We start from the raw sequence: 20,399 nt of genomic DNA on the forward strand, positions 1-20,399 counted from the left end.
GTTGTTGTTTTATTGTCCACGAAATCTTTAAATTTTAAGCGTATATGATAAACGAGATTTTAATGGATTTACTTGATTATATGTGGTTAGAGTCGACACTTTATTTAGTTAACATAGCTTATAGCTTTAACTTTGGGGTCACCCTAGCTTTAACCCTGGCTCATCCTAGCTTTGAGATTGGGTCAAGATGGAAAATCACGAAAAATATTCTTATAAAAATCACTGTCCCAAACTTTTACAGCAATTTGATCGTCATTTGGTACGAGCTTGGATGGCTTGTCGCCGGAGGTCACGTTTCATATTCGAGCCTCGAACGCGAGTCTTTGAAGCCCCAGCAAGGCTTTCAATGCTCAACGCCTCTGCCTTCAAAAACGAACTCCTTCTTCATAAATGAATAAAAGCTTGGGGAATATTTCACGCAGCCCTCCAGATTATTCCAGCCAAAGGATTTCCTATGGAATTTCTTCTCAAAAGATCCGCGGGCTGCCGTCTTTTGAAGGCTGCCTATGGGTCGGAGAAACTCTGTTTGATAAGCTCTAACAAACGCGTTTTTCTCGGCGAACAATATACATACATACAAGGGCGTTACTTCAGAGCTTTCTTTCCATCGATGAATTTAATTCATTACGATGAAAGCAGCGTACATATTTCTATTTGTGTTCGATCGATGAAACTGATATTCCAATTGATTCACGCCGTGAAAATAAATTTGTGCACACATTTTTTTCCTGTGCATACATCTTTTCTCCTGATTATAAAAGCAAGTTTGAACCGCAAGAGCTTTTTTAACTAAAGGTTATCATTGAACTGGAACAAATCTTTACTGGGAGCTGGACAATTTTCAATGCTTTCGGTCAACGGAGGTATTTAATTATCAAAGTATTTGCCACGGATTTTAGGATTCAATACTACTTCTCCGATACATTAACTGCGTGGTATATCAATAGAAACATTCGCATATCTCGCGCAATTTGAATATTTCATCACCTCGGCACCATTGCTACACCGTGCAGCGTTTCAATCGATGGCGTCCAATATTGAGGCGTCGGCGGCCAAAGCGCTGACGCTGGCCCCAACCGCGCCATCGGAACTTCATATTAAAATATTAAAGAGAAGAATTCAATTCAGACCGAACTTGTAGCTTGTATTTGTAATTGTAATTTGTAATTGTTATTTGACCGAATTTGTAGCTTATAAAATTTATTCGAAATGAGTCCATGAAAATACGTCTGAGTAAGAACGAATGTAATCGTAGAAAGTATTTAGCAAAATGAGATTAGATTGGTAACAATTTCCGCAGATTATTTTAATGCACCATCAGGTCAGAATGGTAAGCAGCTCAAATTACCATCCTCAAAAAAAATTGCGGTGGCGGAATGATTTGACAAGTAGACAAACCGATGTGTGTTATTGTTCTAATTAAAAAAAAACGTTGAAGATGCATTATAACCCTGTCGCGCACGCGAAATTTCCTTTTCGTTAAAATTCAATTATTTACAGTTGGATAGGGATAAAACTATCCCACTGTTTTTTTTTTACTTTTCATGCAACGATAGTTCTGCGATAATTTTTGTAATTGCAGTTTAGAGGAGCTCCACGTCATAGCGTTATTGCTCTAGCTCGTCATTGTACACTTTGACTTGGAAGTCGGCTGTGCTCCGCTTCATGTCTGTCCACTATTCAGTGTTCATTCACTTCTTTACGATACAGCCGCAATCCTCGTGAGTATTAATCCTATTACGTTGTTTAGGTTGCCACCAAGATTCAATATAGTTTCACGCAAACGCTTTTGGATTGACCCACGGCGGAAATCCCTGTATCCAGAGATCTGATGCCGTGACAGTAATGAGGAGGCTTAAATCAAAACTCAAAATCTACTTCTTGATTTAATTGCACTGCATTGCCTTAACCATGGAGACTCTTGGTGATCGGAGATCATCCAGGCCACCCAAGCCGACTCTCTCACAGCTGAGAGAGAACTGCAAGTCTTCACAGGAAGCTCTTATTTCACTGTTGAAGAAAGATCCTCTTTCTTTTGAAGGCGTTCAAATTTTGAAAAGCTATGTGTGCGACTTGAAGGATTCAAGGGAGAAATTCATTCAGAACAGTCGCGCCCTTTCTTCAAACCTTATTTCTCAAGGTGCTTTGAATGAAGCACGCGAGGAGAAAGTTAACCGTCTTCAGTTGAAGGATGAATGTTCCGACATGATAACTGTCGCCAATCAGATATTCACGAAGTTAGGTGAAGACGAAGTTTCCAACGCAGAAATAGCGAGCGTCTCTGCTTCAACGCGCAGTGGTAACAGCAAAGGAAAACTGTCTTCCTCTGCAAGCCTTCAAGGAGCTGAAATACAGCTGAGAATAGCTGAAGCCGAGGAGCGAGTGAATTTGGAAGTGGAAGAAATTGAGAGACAGAAGTTAATATTAGAGCAAGCTCACACGAAACAACTTTTAGATTTAGACATTCAGAAACGACAACTGGAAAGAAGGAAGTCAGCTGAGGCCCTTCGCGCTGAGATCAGTGTTCTTACTTCGGCGCAGCAGCCTGCCTCAATAATTCTTTCGGTGATTTCCGAGGAGGCGCCCGAGGAAAGAGTTTCGGCCTACATTCGAGATCTTCCTCCGGCCTGCGTCGCTCCGAGCGACCTCGCTCGGAGAGGCGTCTCTTTTCAGCCTATTCTTTCTCGCACAACTGCTTCCACTCTTTCCTCGCCACACATGACGATCGCTAACTCTCTTGCACCCAACACAACAAGCCCCAGCGCCTGCACTCAGCACGGTAGCTACGGTGCTGGCTATCATGCCAGCGGCCTTCCTCCCGCTGTCTCCCATGGAGTTTCTGGGTCTACTCGTGTAGTTCCTTCCGATACGCCTACCGTGGGGAGCCATCTACGCGACGCTGGCACTGGCACCTTAGATTCATCGGTGCAATTCATTCTCACTCAGAAAATGTTGGAAAAGTCAACACAGCCATTTGACGGCCAGGCTTATCGGTTTCTCACTTGGAAAAGCTCGATCGATAGTAGAATAAGGGGCCTTAATCTTAAACCTATCGATGTTATCCACATACTCGAAGCAAACACTGTTGGCAAGCCAAATAGGTTGGTCAGAGATTTTCTTTCGGCCGGCGGAGCCGACCCTGCATTCACTCTGCAGAAGATATGGGACGCTCTCCATAGAAGGTTTGGTTCCAGTGTCCAAGTGGCCAACAGTTTGTTCAAGAAAATCGATGAAATTCCAGTAGTGAGAAGCACCCACGACAGTGAGAAGCTGCAAGAACTCTCAGACTTGTGTGGCATTTTACAGTGCAACATGGAGTCGGCGCACGAGCTGCAGTATTTGAATATGGCCGGGGGACTTCGGAAGATCCTTTGCAAGCTTCCCGAACATCTGCAAAACAAGTGGCGCACTTTCGGCCATAATTTCGAGCTAATGAATAATGGTCTTCATCCTCCATTTCACGTTTTTGTTGACTTTCTAGCAAAAATGTCTGATGAACTCAGCAATCCGAATTATTTGCACAATAAGACGAACTTTTCTGCTGACGGTAAGAAAACCAGGGTGCTTGCTTCAGTTGCTACTCCCGATAGACGCAAGTGCGTTTTTCATTCAACCAATAGTCATGATCTTCGCGATTGTAAATCTTTCACAAAACTTCCTTTTCAAAAAAGGAAAGAATTAGTCAAGAGCGAAAACCTTTGTTTTAGGTGTCTGAGTGGCGACCACTTGCTTACTAAATGTACAGTTTTAGTTGAATGTAAGATATGTAATGGTAATCACTGTACGTCAATGCATCGAAATTCCGCCCCCCGCCCATCAGGTAGTGCGATTGAAAACACTACGCGCAAAATAGACCCCGTAGTTCCTAAAACTCAGTCTCTCTGTGCCACTATCTGCGGTAATTCTAGTGTCGTCAAAAGTTGCTCCAAAACTCTATTGGTAGACGTAACGCATTCAGATGTGCCTCTTAAAACATTGCGATGTTATGTCATATTAGACGAGCAATCTAACTCTTCATTTGCTCACTCCAGCTTATTTGAATACTTTGACCTATCTTGCCCAGAGCAAGAATATCAATTATCTACCATGAGCGGTGTTTGTTCTTATGTAACGGGAATGATAACAAAGGGATTTGTTGTGAAAGGGGTAGGAGAATCTACATCGTATTCATTAGCAAATGTGATATCAAACGACCATATTCCTGACACTAAAGACGAGATTGTATCGCCTGCCATTGTAGAAGCTCATCCCAGTATTGCTAAATTTTCTACTCATTTTAACGATTTTGACCCGCACGCAAATGTCCTGATGCTGTTAGGCAGAGATTGCGGCAATCTGACGCGGACGAGGTGTTACGGCCGTAACGCTCCTTACGTGCACCGCACGCCATTAGGCTGGGCCGTGGTGGGTTCTGTCTGCACTCAGACGAACGGCAGCAGCTTTACTCGATCAAACGTGACGACGTTGAAAACTACTTGTTTCCACGATCATCCAGATGCCAGGCCTTGCTTCAGGCAAAATTACCCTCAGTGGAGTCTACCAGCGACCAAAGACGTCTTCACTACGGCCAGAGACGATGATCTACAGGGAACGTCGATCGAGGATCAGAAATTTTTGGAGATAATTTCTAGCTGCATTACGGTGAATTCTTCCGGAAATCTCGAGATGCCATTGCCCTTCCGAGAAGAAAATCCTAAACTTCCTTGCAACCAGCAAGCGGTCTTGCACAGGACCAGAAATACATTGAACAGACTAAGGGTAGACCCTGATAAACTGCAGCAATGTGTTATTTCTATGGGGAAAAACATCGACGCCGGCCACATCGAAAAAGTTCCGCTCGACGAACAAACTCCTCCCGAAGGCAAGGCATGGTGGATACCCGTCTTTCCCGTAACGCATCCAAAAAAGGGAAAAGTTCGCATTGTTTTCGACAGCTCCGCAAAATACTGCGGCACAAGTCTGAATTCGAAACTCCTTCAAGGACCTGACATTAACAACCGATTGAAAAACGTGCTCCTTAATTTTCGTGACGGAGAAGTCGGTTTCATGGCCGACATAGAATCAATGTTCTACGCCTTCAGCGTGGATAAGAAAGACAGAGACTTTCTTAGGTTCTATTGGTACGAAGATAACTACCCACGAAAGGATGTGATTCAGTACAGAGCTACAGTTCACGTGTTTGGCAATGCTCCTAGTCCAGCTGTAGCCATATTTGGTCTACGTTATGCTACTACAGCGAATGAAGATGACGCGTCATGTGCAGAGGCGAAAAAATTTATACAGAACTCATTAGAGACGCTCCACGTCATAGCGTTATTGCTCTAGCTCGTCATTGTACACTTTGACTTGGAAGTCGGCTGTGCTCCGCTTCATGTCTGTCCACTATTCAGTGTTCATTCACTTCTTTACGATACAGCCGCAATCCTCGTGAGTATTAATCCTATTACGTTGTTTAGGTTGCCACCAAGATTCAATAAAGTTTCACGCAAACGCTTTTGGATTGACCCACGGCGGAAATCCCTGTATCCAGAGATCTGATGCCGTGACAAACCCCAATAAAAGCGAACAAGTTCTCACGCCGCCAACCAAGATTACTCTATGGAAAATTTTAACAGAAGCTTCAGCTGGGTGATAAGAAGCATAACTTGCAAGCTTGATGTTGTTTCGAGGCAGTTCTCGTGAAAGTCCAGAGAGAGGGTCAGCTTAAAATGCCTTGAATATCGAGACGCAAAACATGGCGCGAGTGCACTCGGAAGTTGTGTCGTGCAGCCATGTTGGCGGCGTCGCCAAACTTCCAACGCAAACATTGCCTTTAAAGTCCCTTTAGCAACAATGAAGCAATTTACACAGGGAATGGGTCTCATTAAAAATGTCGAGCTTAATTAATGGTTTCAGAAAGAAAATTAGAGCAGGGAAATGAATGGTTTCTTGCGAGAGACGAATGGCTTGGCGAGCGCGATAAGCAATGCGCGCGGCGCTGAAAGCTGCACGCGACGAACAGCCTGGTGGAATTACGCTTACCTTGTGTCTTGAAATTACATCAATATAATCTAAAACTTGTTTATGATAAAAAATAACCCTAAAATGTCTTAAAACTCGTGAAAATTTTAATGTTGAGTTAGCCTTGTGAGTCAGAAATGGAATAAATTCTGGTTCACCCGAAATATCCTCTTCTCAATTTTGAAGAACGCAAGGAAATATGCTCAGAGCGGCAAATAAATACGTTTGTTCCCATTGCTGAAATAAGGACAGGTTGCATAAATTCATGCGCATTACTTGAGGCATGTTTCATAAAGTGAGATGCATTATATGAGGCATGTTTAATCAAGTGAGATGCATTATATGAGGCATGTTTAATCAAGTGAGATGCAGTAGTTGAGGCATGTTAGATCAAATGATATGCATTAACAAATGGGACTCTCGTAAAATCAAGCTTAACATAATTGGCGTCGTATTCGTATAACAAGTAAGATTGTTGCTGAACGATTGACTGGCATCTATGGGGCTACTAATTGGTGGAAAAGGGACTTGGCGAAGCCCAGAAATGTCGAGAAGTTATGTGGAAATTAACAATTTGTGAGTGCATCTGAATTTCTTTTCAAAAAGGGCATAAAAAGTTAGATGCATTTAACAAAACAAATGTTTTCGAAATAATTGTGCTCGCAGGTCAAAGAAAAACCGAAAGCTCATGGTAACATGACAGTTTCTTATCGATTGCGCTGCAGCTTGTAGGAAGACGAAGGATTATATTTTAATTTTTGGATCAGCTCGAGACAAAATCATTAAGGGGACCGGGCTGCCCCCGGAGAAACTTCTACAGTTATTATCCGATCATCATGAAACTTCACATACATACTTAAAATGTAAAAAGAAAAACATTTTGCTCATATGAGCACCGGATAATGCCATGATTGGCCGCTTTACGTCAGGCGTTTCTTTTAGTTTGTCCAGCCCTGTAATTAAATCCCATAGACATTTGTTAAAGGGCCTAAAAACTGCCCTTCTTTGGGAAGCTGTCACGAAATCATTTTTCGACGTAGAGGGATGATTTCTGGCACCGTTGGATGCGTCAAAAAGTAAGCTTCAAGATGAGCCCAAAAAGTGGAAAACGCCAAAATTGAAAATTTTAGCCAGGTCGGTCCCCTTAATGAAATGAGTGAGTTGAGCTACTGATAATATAATTCTTTAATCGTGGCAAGCTAATTAAGTTGCACTAAACGAGATCAAATGCTATAATATCGCCCTCCATTCAGTGAGATCCTTCCGTTCTCAGTATCGGTGACTCCTCTACATAAAGCAATTTTGCGCCTACAATATTGCTTTACTTGAGGCATGAGGTTGCTCATTGCACTCAAGGCTTCACATTGCAACTCATGGCTGCAATACCATCGTATTGCAACCTGAAGTGATGATTAATTTAACGTCGATGGAAAATGTTCGCTGCGAAACTTGTACGATGAAAGCTGTCAGAAATAATACCGACTGTTTGATGAGTGGTTCTGTATAAATATAACAGATTTTTGGCATCGCAAAACCAAACAATGCTAACGAATATTGTGCTTGATGTGCGTTGTTCTCTCAAATAGATCATTGTGACTCATGTGCGTTGTTCTCTCTAATAGATCATTGTGACTCATGTGCGTTGTTCTCTCTAATAGATCATTGTGACTCATGTGCGTTGTTCTCTATAATAGATCATTGTGACTCATGTGCGTTGTTCTCTCTAATAGATCATTGTGACTCATGTGGCGGAGCAGGAAGTGAGTCACTGCAGTCACTGCTGCTGATCCATGAGGATGACATGACGGAAATGCCGCTGTATTCGCTGGTCGCTGGAACTTAAAAAAAACTTCGCTGCGTCAATGATAGCTCGATTAAGAGTTGAATCAGCGGCGGCGGGTCGTAAAAAACTCATATGCCACCCATGCTAATTTAGCTATGGATTAATTTCACTATGGATTAATAATTGTACAGCAATAATTCACAATTGACTTTCATCGTGGCTTCTAAAGTGGTTGAACATTCGACGGTTTTATTTTGGTTACTAATTAGGAAGCGACGTCTCGCCAGGTGGGGATACTGCAATACCATAAAAAATTCCGTCTAGTGAGAATGTTGCGGTGAGTGATGCGACCTTGACTGCGACGTGACTCTAGGACGTGACTCTAGGACGTGACTCTAGGACATGACTCTAGGACTGTCTCTTATACACATCTAGATGTGTATAAGAGACAGGTACTTGACTGGTTCTGTAAGTCTACCAGANCGTGACTCTAGGACGTGACTCAGAGCCGTGACTCTAGGACGTGACTCAGAGCCGTGACTCTAGGACGTGACTCAGAACCGTGACTGTAGGACGTGACTCAGAGCCGTGACTCTAGGACGTGACTCAGAGACGTGCCAAATTGACGTAACTCTTTTGTGCCACTTTAGGACGCGACTCGAGGGTTTGACTTCATTGTGACGTTATCACCACGACTCAGACTAAGACTATGCACTGACAACCCTTGCAGGAGTCGAATGATCATGATGCAGGAGTCAATTAAGTGACGTAATGTCAAATGATTCTTTTATGGCAACAAATTTAAGAGATATACAGTGCACTTAATAATACAGCAGCTGGATTAGGACCCCAAATCCGGCGCCGGCCGCGGCCGTGACTAGAGTTTCTTTTTCTTGGTTTCCTTGAGCCTGCCACGCCAGGCGCCCACCGCCACAACGACCGCACTTCTGAGTATCCTGTAGACGACGTAGCAGCAGACGGCGAGGAAGAGCAGGACGTCTGCAGAGACATACTGCAGGAAGTGCAGGCGCTTGCCGGGGTACAGCAGGTGCGGCGCCCCATGGTGCCGGATCACGTACTCTATCCACCGCACAGCACGAGCCCCGGGACTCTCCTTCTGGTCCTGCAGCACCGCTGAGATCGTCCTCAGCCGGGCGCCGTATCTGTGCACATTGTTCAAGCGTTACATCTAATGGAAATGTGTTTGCCTTTTGTTTGTACACCACAAATAACACCAAATAACTTACGCATTTCCTACGTAATTGACAATGCTGCGTTAATTACAAACGCATTACCTAATTAAAAAAATGATCATAGGTTCATTATAGGAGGCTGACGTGGTGTCGTTGACGAGCTCGTTGACGGCGTCGACGATGGCCTGGGCGGTGAGCGTCTGCCACTCCAGCGACAGCGCCAGCTTCTTGCGTACCATCCGAGCCGCGTTCCTGGGCTGATCAAAGGCCACTGGCACTGCAAGTACTGGTACGCCGTGGTACTTGGCCTCTTGGGTGCCCAGGTTCCCGCAGTGCGAAATGAAAAGCCGCGTCTTCGGATGACCTAATTCAGAAGAAAGTTTATGCAGTGATTACGCTGTGGTCTAACATTAATTTAATCGACCGAAAAGTCATATCTTAAAATTGACCTGTGTTTTCGACAGTAGCGATAAAACAAGGAAACTAATATTAAGAATCATTCAGTCAAATTTGCAATTCAGCAATTCCAAATATTTGTAACAAGTTGGGCACATTACTCATATTGTAACAAGTTATGCACATTGCTCATAATTGTAACAAATTACATCAAGGCACATGAACATCGCGAGCACCACCGCCCCAGGTACCGAGTATGTCCTGCTGAGGGAGCCAGGCCCGCGTCAGGACGTTCGGCGGCAGCTCCAAGTCGCTGCCCTCGTATTTCCACACGACTTTTTGCGGCAGCCTGCGGAACGCCTCCACAAACTCCAGCTGGTGGTCAAAGGTCCAGGTCAAAGTATTACAAAATCAGACAAAAATCTTACGATTGAGCCAATATTACATTCTAAAAATAAGTTAATATGCAACCCGTTCCTGATATATTAGGTTATTACCACCATATCCTGGGTGTGGGCGAGGATCAGAGAACAAATGAGGACTCGAACAGGACTTAACTCCAAAAGTGGCTTCGAGCTCCAGCAAAATTCCTTTAATCATTTACATGTACAACGCCCAGCAAATTTATTCGCCCGAGTCATTGGCCTGGATTGCGTAATGGCCTGGACCCTGACCGACGTTCGGGTTCAAATCTAAACGAGCAAAGTACAGATGCGTGTAAGGCTTTTTCTGGATTGTTACTGTCGTCAACAACACTTTATGCCCTGCATAAATCGCTCACTAACTCAAACTTTGCGGTATAAAATGCAGCTGGATTTGTGGACCTTTGCTCTGAGGGGAATGTCGGCGCTTTCAGCGATGCTGCCGATGCTGAAGTAGATGACCCCGTGGGCGCCGCTGCTGGCCATGAACTCCTCCAGGTCCTGTGAGGGGAAACTGGGGCTTACGAGGGAAGGCATACAGTTGCTGGGGAACAGGAGGAATAGTGGGGTACAGTGGGGAACAGTAAGGGCAGGATAAGGTCATATTGCTACGCTTGAGAAAGAAGCGGGTCTTAATGTATGCTGGAGAACAGTGATAAATAATCAGTAACAAGAGATTACACTTCATTCAATTGGGATGTCTATCCAAAACTTTTCCATTCCTTGCATTTAGTTTGTTGCATTCAGTCTACACTTATTGCTGCAGTACCTCATTATTGCTGCAGTACCTCATTAAAGTAATATAGACATGATCCCTCACGTTGGGCAGGGGCTTGGCAGGCTTGGCGTTGATGGTACCAATTTCGACCTGACTGGGCAGGAGGGGCACGGGGCTGTCCAGGGCAGGGTGCCCGTTGATCAGGGTTAATCTCGCTCTTGAATAATAACTGAAAAAGAAATAACTACTTCAAGTAACAAATTTACAGGGGTTAGTAATTTAGTAAAATTTTATCGTGCGCTGTTTAAAGTTTAGCGGCAGTAGTATTCAAAAACGTCTCACTTCACTGTTTGAGTTGATGATTGTTTTTTTACGGGCCGAACAGATTTTATTTTTGAATGAAGGTTTCCTGTATCCATCCGTATGTTTGCGACTGCGATGTAATAAACACATTTTTTGTGGCATGTAAGCAAGTGCTGCGACCGGCTGACTGCCAAAGTCGCATCTCAGGAGCGAATTTAGCGAGCTTTACGAGCGTTCTTTTTTCCACTTTATATGCATGCCAGTGAGCTAATTTAACGTATTTCAATCTCCATATTAATACACTTTGGCGCACGGGTACCAGAGAGCCCCAGTGTGAAGGAAAAGGGAAGAACCAAGATCTCCTGGACGTAAGCGTTAAATCTGATTTGACGTGTCGCCTGGAGCCTCGCAAAGTGAAGCATAATTTGAACTCTAGGACCGTCACGTTATGAGGTCATGCAGAGAGTAAATAGTGAAATAGGTCACCGAGTTCACGTAATGCGCGGTATTCGTGTATATTAAGATGATACATTCTTCCCGCATGTGGTCCACTTGCATGAGTATCATGAGTGTGGTGCATATTAATTGATTAATATCACAAGGAGCATCATTAGGATGATAATCATAAGAATCCTCAATAAGATGGGTTGCCTGATAAGACTCATTAAAATATAATAAGAATATTAGAACCAAGAGCTTCAGTAAGATGGGCCCTCAAATAGACATATGTGATGCCTTCGTCGTCATGCAGATCCTCCTCTTGGTAGTGGGTGTCTTTAATAGAGTACGGGTTATATTATAAATTGTGCATTATCAGATTAAGAAATCGGCCCCATCGTGAAACTTTAAGAAGTTAATGAAGACAAATTATGACCTCTCTATACTATCAAAATATATTCATGCATGTCTCAGTTCGGGCACGAGCCCCCGAAAAATTTCAACGCACAACGGAACAGGTGCGTCCTGTAATTCTTCCATTCTAATTCCCGTAATTACATAACAAAGGCAAAAGTTTACTTTAGATAAAACCCGAAAAAAAATCACCGGACTGGATGGTTCGGTAATGCTCCAGAACAGGAATTCACGTAATGGGAAATGTTTGTAATGTAACTTTTTTCTCTATGCTCGTTAAGCTTTTTATTTATAATATGAACCAAAAATTACGTTTTTTTCAGCTTTAAAGTTGGAATTCTAAACAATTTACAGGACATTGAAGTCGATTTATTCATTAAAAAACTCTACCACTACTTTTAATCTGGAATTCATGATCAATTCACTTAAGGTCGTGCTAATAAGCCGCCGACTCACATGCCACCTACAATCTGAAGGACCCAAGAACCACATGCGGGAGGTTAACAATGAGACCCGAGCGACATTGAAGGCCTGCACCAGCATAGTTAGGCGGTGCCCTGACCCATCGAGACTGGCTTTAGTTGAGGCCCTCATTATCAAAAGCGAGTCTCCAGCTATCAACCTCCGAACTACAGGATTCGTCCGTACGCTGAAATTATTTTCAGAGTAATTTAAGATTGGCTTTCAAATTGTATCCACATTTCTCTTGATTTGGTCTACTGTTATTTCCAATAGTTAAATTTCAAGTGTTGCAATCGACTCATTAAAAAAATAAGAAGATTGTTGATAAAAGGCATGCTCTGACCTTCACTCAAAATTGCGATAACTGAAATGAAGCATATTCTATTCGGAATAAAATTGTATCATCACAAATCATTTACTTTAAAAAACTACACAAACGCTTTGATGCATTTATATAATATTGATTTCAACCGAGTAGTTAAGCACTAACCTGCCGATGGGTTCGATTTCGGGGAATTTTTGTTCCAGTAGCCTCTGCATTTGAACGAAGTACGTAAATTTTTTATGGAAATATAATAATGGAATGGCAATCACATTGACAGTTCGTTCGAAAAAAGTCATGTCTCCATCGTAAGGTAAAGTCATCGACGGAACAACTGAGGGCGGCAACCAATTGCCTGCCATGGATATCGCACTGTACTCCACCCCGGGAGTGGAGACGATCATGTAATGTCCGGTGTAGTTTAGTAAGAACGGCATGCAGATTTCGTTGATATACGCAGGAGTCAAGAAAGCGTCGAACGAATTCCTCTTATTCCATACCTCTTTGACCTCTTCGTTTTCCCACATTATCCCACCAATGAAGAATATTTCTTGAGTAAACTTTTCACGGGCTTTTGTGATATCGCGCATTTCGAAGACGTTATACTTGGGCTGGGGCACTTCACCCAAAACATTTAAGCTCCTGAAGTTTGGATGAGAAAGCGAAGGCGGGAAACTTGTCAAGAGAGTCACCGTGTGGTTGGCGTTCACCAAGTTCTCTCCGATCGCAGTGAACAAATAATGCAAAGACTTGCTGGCAATAGGCGTAGCCAGGAGAATGTTGTACGCATCCGCTGGAATTGTGCTCAGTCCGGTGCAGAGAGCCAAGCAAACTAGCAGTGGAACCCTGGAAGTCATTTCGACCGTTGATTTCTTACCAGGATGAACTTGTGACTTAGTCAAGAGCCAAGGTAATATATGACTGTTCAGCAATCCAAATATCAGTTGTGGCTTGCATCTTAAAAATTCTGGCCTACTATGACGTTTTTAGAAGCCTGTTGAAGTTTATTTTACATTGTCAAAATTTCAACATCTGCAAGTCGAAGCTCCTGCGTGGTCACTTCTCTGACAAAGCGACAAACAGTAACTGCGGTACAACGAAGTTCCCATGAGAGCAAGAACTTTCCCATGATAGGCTTGCATTACGAGATAACAATGAAGGTCGCGATCCATTGGCCCATTGTTAGATATCATTCCTAAGCGTCTCCCTCTTCATTGAAACATGTGACCAATACAGTTTTTTATCGTCAACGATCTGAAAACTTACTACCTTGATCACGCTTAAAAGAAATTATTTGTCTATACATCATGCTTATGACGTCGTCTTCCAAACTTATGACGTCGTCTTCCAAACTTTACATTAGGTTAAATTCGGAGATGGCATTTACTACTTCGCTTCTGATTTATGGGCATTAATTTCTGAAATAATCGTGGATTGCATTTGAAGTGCTATTAATATTGGAGAATATATAAAAACAAGTCCTACTTGCCCTACTTCAATCCCTCCCCTTGTATACGAGTATATGCCTGGGTAGAATGTCGCACCTAACGAATATTTTACTGACATAGTAGAAAACTAAATGATACTGACACTAAATGATGCTGATACTGATTAGAAGGTGGAAATTAATGCATGGGTGAGAATTCATATATATACTAATGCATGGGTGATGCATGGGTGAGAATTCATATATCTACTAATTCAACTTTGGTCGCCAACATTTTCTGCTGCTGATCGAGAAGAATTTTGCATATTGTCATGCTACTACAGTTTCTTTCGATTTATTCTTTCGTTCGAGCCAACACTGTTACCTACAACTTCGCAATGGTAAACTTAGTAATAGACTCTTCGCTATATATCAGCCATGAGTTTGAGGGTGTGCTAAGCTTGCATTCTACCGTGTTCTTTTGTCGTCTCGTAGCCCTGAGTAATTGTTGGCGCTGTTGTCTTGATTTGAATCGATGATAGGGGTGCAGGCTGGTGCATATTGGCTCATACGCTGATAAGATTGATATGCTACAAGAAGTACAGCAATGGAAATAGCATTAACAGTTCGTTCGAAGAAATTCATGTACTCATCGTAAGGTAAAATCATCGACGGAAACACGGGAGTTTGGACGATCATGCAATGTGCAGTGTATCAAGATGTGTGGTATTGAAGTTGTAAATTTTCAGAGAGCTGTTGTTGATAAGTGAGTGCATCGTTTAGGAGGATGATTTCTGGGTCGATGCTGTAAATGATTGACAAAGTAAATTTTCTGTTGTTCCAGGTTTGGAAAAAATGACACAATCCAACTTACATTTAAAAAAATTGATACTAAATATCCCAGGTTGTGTGTCGTGACATCTTAGCTGATGGCGGAACTTCCTGCAGGTGCAGACGGTCAGACTCGTGTAGCTGGCGAAGCTCTAGCTCGAGTTACCCTCGAAACAGCTAATAGAAAGAACAAATTATTCTGTCTACATGACCTATAACTTTTTGCTATGTCTAACTGCTCAAATTGTATTGAATGCTGCGTCAGAACTATTAAACTTGAAGTGACGTTAAAACCGTGGCTATGGGGTGCTGCGTCAAAGTTTTAATGTTCTGTCCGGTTCTGAGAAGTGTCGGCAAATTAATATAATTAAAATTTCGTGCTACTAATGCCATCAAGATAAAGTGAAACTAATCAACTATTGATCAAATGGTAGCACAAGTATTTTTGTTTATCGTCATCAGCTCTCATCACAATACACCTATCGCCATCATCGCGCTCCTATATGTCGTCCAACCCACCATCACTTTGCTATATGTACAATAACAATCAAAATTGAGTGGTTAGCTAGAAAAGAGCGGAAATTTTTATTAAAATTCTTCTACAATCACGGAAAAATATTGGCCCGAGTATAGCATATTGCGAGTATAGCAGGCGAGGTCTGATTGAGTCATGAGGGCGTACGGGCAATGACAGGGCGCGATAACGGGCCTGCCACTGCACGTCGCTAATTGACCGTTACTGACGGTCTAAGAGTGACGGACGAGCGCCACTCTCCTCGATGATTGATTGCCTCGTCAAATGCAGCTACGTACAACAGCTCAATCTCTATAGCTGCAGCCCACATACCTGCAATCCTGAGCGCCGGCAATCTACCTTATTTTTGCAAAGCAATTTATTGTGCCCGCAAGCAATATTAGTTTGCTTTGATATTATTAATTAAATTTTATTTTCTAACTCGTTTTTTTCTAATTTTTTATCTAAGTCTGTGGTACTTGCCGTAAATTTGAGGTATAATTTTGAGGGCAAGCTCAGTATATTCTATTCAAATCCGTTGATCACTCGACAAACACAAATTCCGAGTCGAAAATCTTTGATCCGTACATTGAAATAGATACTCCTATTATACATATATTTATTCAATGCCGTTCATTTCCTACATTTACCGCGATGATGACATCTAAATATCCCAGGCGCTGCTATGTTTTCTCCGTGCTTTCCATTTTAAATGACTTAAAATGTCAGGTTGAGGACATATCAAGAACTCATTAAATTCCAAACAATTGACTTTGATTTAGAGAAGCCAGTGCCATGCGAGCGCCTCTCCGCGAGGCAGACTTCACCAGGTCACCCGGCGCTGCACTTGTACTAATACTAATAATAACAAATAAATTTATGCTGGAATATTGCGGGACAATAATTATTGTACTGTGGCGCCCTCAGCATCAACGTGTGGCAGCCTTTTGATGTCATGCGCATGCATGGTGCATTATAATCACTAGTTCATTAGTTTCTTCATTGCCACAGCACCCAACTCCCAATTTGTTGCATTAAATTACAGTTAGATTTGAATACTATTGATTATTTTTAGGCTGTGCACAATTTCGCATGCAAAGCCGTCTTCATTCTCAGCCGTCGTTCAAATGCATTCACTTCCCTACACTTCCATCAGACGAGCAGGACTCACGACACAAGACTTCATCGCTCCCAACAGCTGCTCAAACAAAAGCCAACTGGAAAAAAATCTTCCAGTTATGCATTTTCCCTGAGTTCTGAAAACTGCTAACTAGTGCACGCATATTCCGTCACGTGTGCACGCATATTCCGTCACTACTGCACTAGTGACGGAATAGCACTAGTCACTAGTGCACGCATATTTCGTCACTAGCACACGCGGAAAAGATGAAAGCGCCGGCGCTGTTCGGCCCTCATGAAAGAAGACCAGAAGAGCTCTTGAGTTCCTAAAGAACCAAAGAACAATTCAAATTTGCTCCATAGGAAAAACTGGGACAATCCAAGCGGGGTCCCGGCAAGCTCTCGACTGGTCCCGAGGGTCCCTCCATGGGGAGATCAAAGACGCCGCCGCGCGTCCCGAGAGCTGGGATTGTTAGGTGTATAGGTAAGTGAGTGGGTTCCACGGGCTGTGCGGATAAGTGGATTCAGTAGGCTGAATGGATGAGTGGGTTCAGTGGGCTGGATGGATGAGTGGGTTCAATGGGCTGGATGGATGAGTGGGTTCAATAGGCTGGATGGATGAGTGGGTTCAATAGGCTGGATGGATGATGGGCTGAACCCATCATGGGATGATGGGTTCAATGGGCTGAACCCATCATGGGATGATGGGTTCAATGGGCTGGGTGGATGTATGTGTTTAATGGGCTGAGCGGATGAGTGGGCTCAATTTTTCTAAAGATTGATCTTAGGTTTCAACTCTACAGGTTCCATAACAAACACCCGCATGGAGCAAGAATAGCTTTGATTTTCATTTCCTGCAGTAATACACCCAAGTTCTGTACTGGGAAGAAGCATTTTGCGCATTTTCGCTCATTTGTACAGCAAGGATTATCTTCCAATCTACAAAAAAGCTGATATTTTAAACATGTATTAATTTATTAACCACCTATGAAGCGTCTCAAAATTCCCCCTGGACGAGCTTGGTCCGCCGGGACAAAGACGCGCCGAAACAATAGCGCCAGGGGCCGCCGCGTCGCTTTGATCTTCAAATGAAGCGCCGCGACAATTAGAGATGAGAGGTCCTTATGGACTCCCCCAGCCCCTCCCTGTGGGGACAAGCTTGGTCTCCTCGTGTTGCATGGCCTCGTATAGGGGCTGTAGGGGAGACATCGATGGTTAATGAGGGCGATGAAGACCATCGATGGTTAATGAGGGTCAATTAATTCTATGATGGTTAATGAGGGTCAATGAATTCTATAAATGGTTTATGAGGGTCAATGAATTCTATAGATGGTTAATGAGGGTCAATGAATGCTATAAATGGTTAATAAGGGTTGAAAAAGGCCGTCGATGGTTAATGTGGATCGAAGATAGCTATTTTCTTCAAGGGAGACCAGAAATGGTTAATGAGGGTCGAAAAGGAACATTGATAACTAATGATAACAATCGTCAATGAGAGTCAATGAAGTCCATGGATGGTTTATGATAGTCGAAAAAACTTTCACTGTTTAATTACTGTCGAGCATTTGGCCTGAGATGATTACTGTTATTTTGGGTCGGCGGGTGCAGTTTGTCTGTCACGTGACATCTCAAGCGATGGTTTGTATGGTGCTAACTGTACATCAGTTGTAGCATCCAATGTTACTTGTACTTGCAGACGGTTGTTCACCTAAAATATTCTTTATAAAATCAACCAAGGGTACATCGAAATTGATTACAATAAACTCTTCCGTGTGTTACTGAACGTTGTACGATGTATATTATATCTTATGAGCATCTCTAGATGGTGTCACTTATCTATTCTATGACATATTCTCTTTTTTATCTGTTTTATATATTCAGTAAATTCTTGCATCAGCTTCAGCTTTTTCTGCTCCAAGCGAATCAACTCTCAAAGAACAAATGTTGGTGCAACAACTCGTTTAAAAATTATGGCCGTATCTACGCGGTGGTATCGACGTACATTCGTCGGCCACCATATAAGCGTGCCGGGAATGTCAGTACAGTTTTATCTTGTAGAAGTCTTGGCTTAGCTCATCTCTGTCTAAGTAAATGAAAAATGCAAATAGACTTTCCTCAAGGGAGAAAAAATTAATGTTCGGCTGAAGTTCGTTTCCGCCGCTAATGCCACAGAGGCGAACCTGCGCCCGGTCTCCACACATCAACCAATTACACTCACCTTTTCCAGACTAGTTCTCTACTTCAAATCACATATTTTGCATAAATCTTTCGGACGCCAAAATCAGTGCAAATTTTGCAAAATGAATCTTCGAAGTTGATTTCCACTACAGGATTTATCTGTTTGCGTTAGAAATATTGTATTATGGTTAAGTATCCTAAATATATCCTAAACATATAAACATATATCCTAAATATATCCTAAACATGAGTGCCACTTGATATTGCGAGTTGAAGATATCATATACTTAGCATGACCATGACTTACTATGATCACATCAACGCCTTTTAGCGCATTTTCTGATTTATGGAAAAAATGTAGAATTGTGTTCGTCATGTCCGTCCGTCAGTCTGTCTGTCTGTCCGTCCGTCCATGACTTCACGTTTTCGTCGACGAGAAAATGCGTTCTCTGTCACTCACTGCAGTGAGTACTGAGTTATATTTTTTAAATAATTGATTAACAAGAAACTGATGATAGTCCTACTGTTCTGAGCGTAATTTACCCTCGTAACACGCATTATATTAGGCATAACCAACACACGTGGTCAGCACAAAGCGTCCAACTCATCTCGGAAGATCTTGTGTTGGAGACTTTTGATCACAACGAATGTCTTTTGAAAGTTTCTCACTTGAATAAACTTAGTTCTAAGTCCTGGAAAAAGTTGATTGCGTCACTCTGCCTTTCAAGTTTCAAGAAAACCCCGCCATTTGTAACTTTTTGACTTAATGCGCCGAGGCTCGTTACTGAAATTCAGAAGAAGGTCGCCATGTGAATAATTGCACGGGCGAAAATATTCTCAGGCTCCTCGACATAAACTCTACAATTGAGCTTCGAATAAGAACGATGAATATAAGAAAGACAATAATTTCCGTTTAGAAGAGATGATAGTTTAGTTCATTAATTATTCAAAACGCTTGTGTAATTAATTTCAAATTTATTTTAGGCAATTTCCTTGCTAAACAAAGCTAGAAATTCACAATAGCTCATGAACCAAATATACAGTAGTTTATTTTGCTTAGTAAATTGAGATATTAAAGCATATTCATTGAGTCATACTAATATTCTCGAGTGACACACTGTTATTTTTCGACCCCAGAGCGGACACAGAGTGGACTGACACACTCTTTAGCCTTGTCAAACTGAGTGCGCATGATCCATAAAAGGACAAAAACCGCGTTGTCATTTTTCCAATATCTCATTTATTTATCAGAGTGTAGCGCTCCAGCTATTCTAACACTGAAGAATTCCAGTAAAGTTTCGCTGAACTGTGCTAGAAATTACGATGAAAAATAAAGCTCGTCTTTCAGTTATTTACGCTGAGGCCAGTAGAGATTCTCACCATGAACCTTTATTGTGTTGTGACCTTTGCTCTGAACTTCCGAAGTCCTGAGCTTCTGTAACAATTAATGTTAAGCGAACTAGAATAAATCCGATATGGAAACCCAAGTAGAGAGAGATCTCGAATAATTTGATTTTCCTCGTTCTTTTCTGATGGCATTTCAGAGTTTTACGTTAAACGAGAAATAAGTCCTAGCTTGAATATAACTAGTATTTCCCGGTCGGCCGCCGATAACACGGCCCTGATTTATTAGAAGAGTTGCTTGGTTGTCTCATGGGCCGCTTAGCAAATTCGAAAGAAGCTAAAGTTACGAACAAAAGTTAGGAAAATTTGTAGTAATTTGTTGGCATTAGGAGTTCATAAATGGTGGGGGGATGAGCGCCCCCCTTTTCTGGGCTGCTTTTTTGACCGGTTATATGAACATTAGTTCTGTATAAACGAAAGATAAGCACAATTACGTTTTGAAATATTAAGTCACTCGAGCGTAAAAGTGTAAAATT

General features: G+C 42.3%; 1 protein-coding gene across 1 annotated transcript; it reads right to left on the reverse strand.

The window, feature by feature from the left end:
* Positions 1-8,606: 8,606 nt before the first annotated feature.
* LOC108668836 (UDP-glucosyltransferase 2) lies at positions 8,607-13,540 on the reverse strand. The gene is made up of 6 exons (XM_018156089.2): positions 12,620-13,540; positions 10,615-10,741; positions 10,197-10,295; positions 9,624-9,747; positions 9,121-9,340; positions 8,607-8,946 (listed from the first exon to the last, which is right to left on the reverse strand). Exons 1-6 carry the CDS (start codon positions 13,306-13,308, stop codon positions 8,661-8,663), a joined length of 1,545 nt encoding a protein of 514 aa, XP_018011578.1. The 5' UTR covers positions 13,309-13,540; the 3' UTR covers positions 8,607-8,660.
* Positions 13,541-20,399: the final 6,859 nt, after the last annotated feature.

The sequence above is a fragment of the Hyalella azteca genome, unplaced genomic scaffold (assembly GCF_000764305.2).
Source record: "Hyalella azteca isolate HAZT.00-mixed unplaced genomic scaffold, Hazt_2.0.2 contig12678, whole genome shotgun sequence".
NCBI lineage: Eukaryota > Metazoa > Arthropoda > Malacostraca > Amphipoda > Hyalellidae > Hyalella > Hyalella azteca.

What these genes read in the sequence shown, in the direction of transcription:
- LOC108668836 (XM_018156089.2), bottom strand. Translation starts at nt 13,308, where the DNA reads ATGACTTCCAGGGTTCCACTGCTAGTTTGCTTGGCTCTCTGCACCGGA. An exon ending in GAAATCGAACCCATCGGCAG is followed by an intron (nt 10,742 to 12,619) that starts GTTAGTGCTTAA and finishes TTTCTTTTTCAG; the next exon opens with TTATTATTCAAGAGCGAGAT. An exon ending in CTGCCAAGCCCCTGCCCAAC is followed by an intron (nt 10,296 to 10,614) that starts GTGAGGGATCAT and finishes TTCCCCTCACAG; the next exon opens with GACCTGGAGGAGTTCATGGC.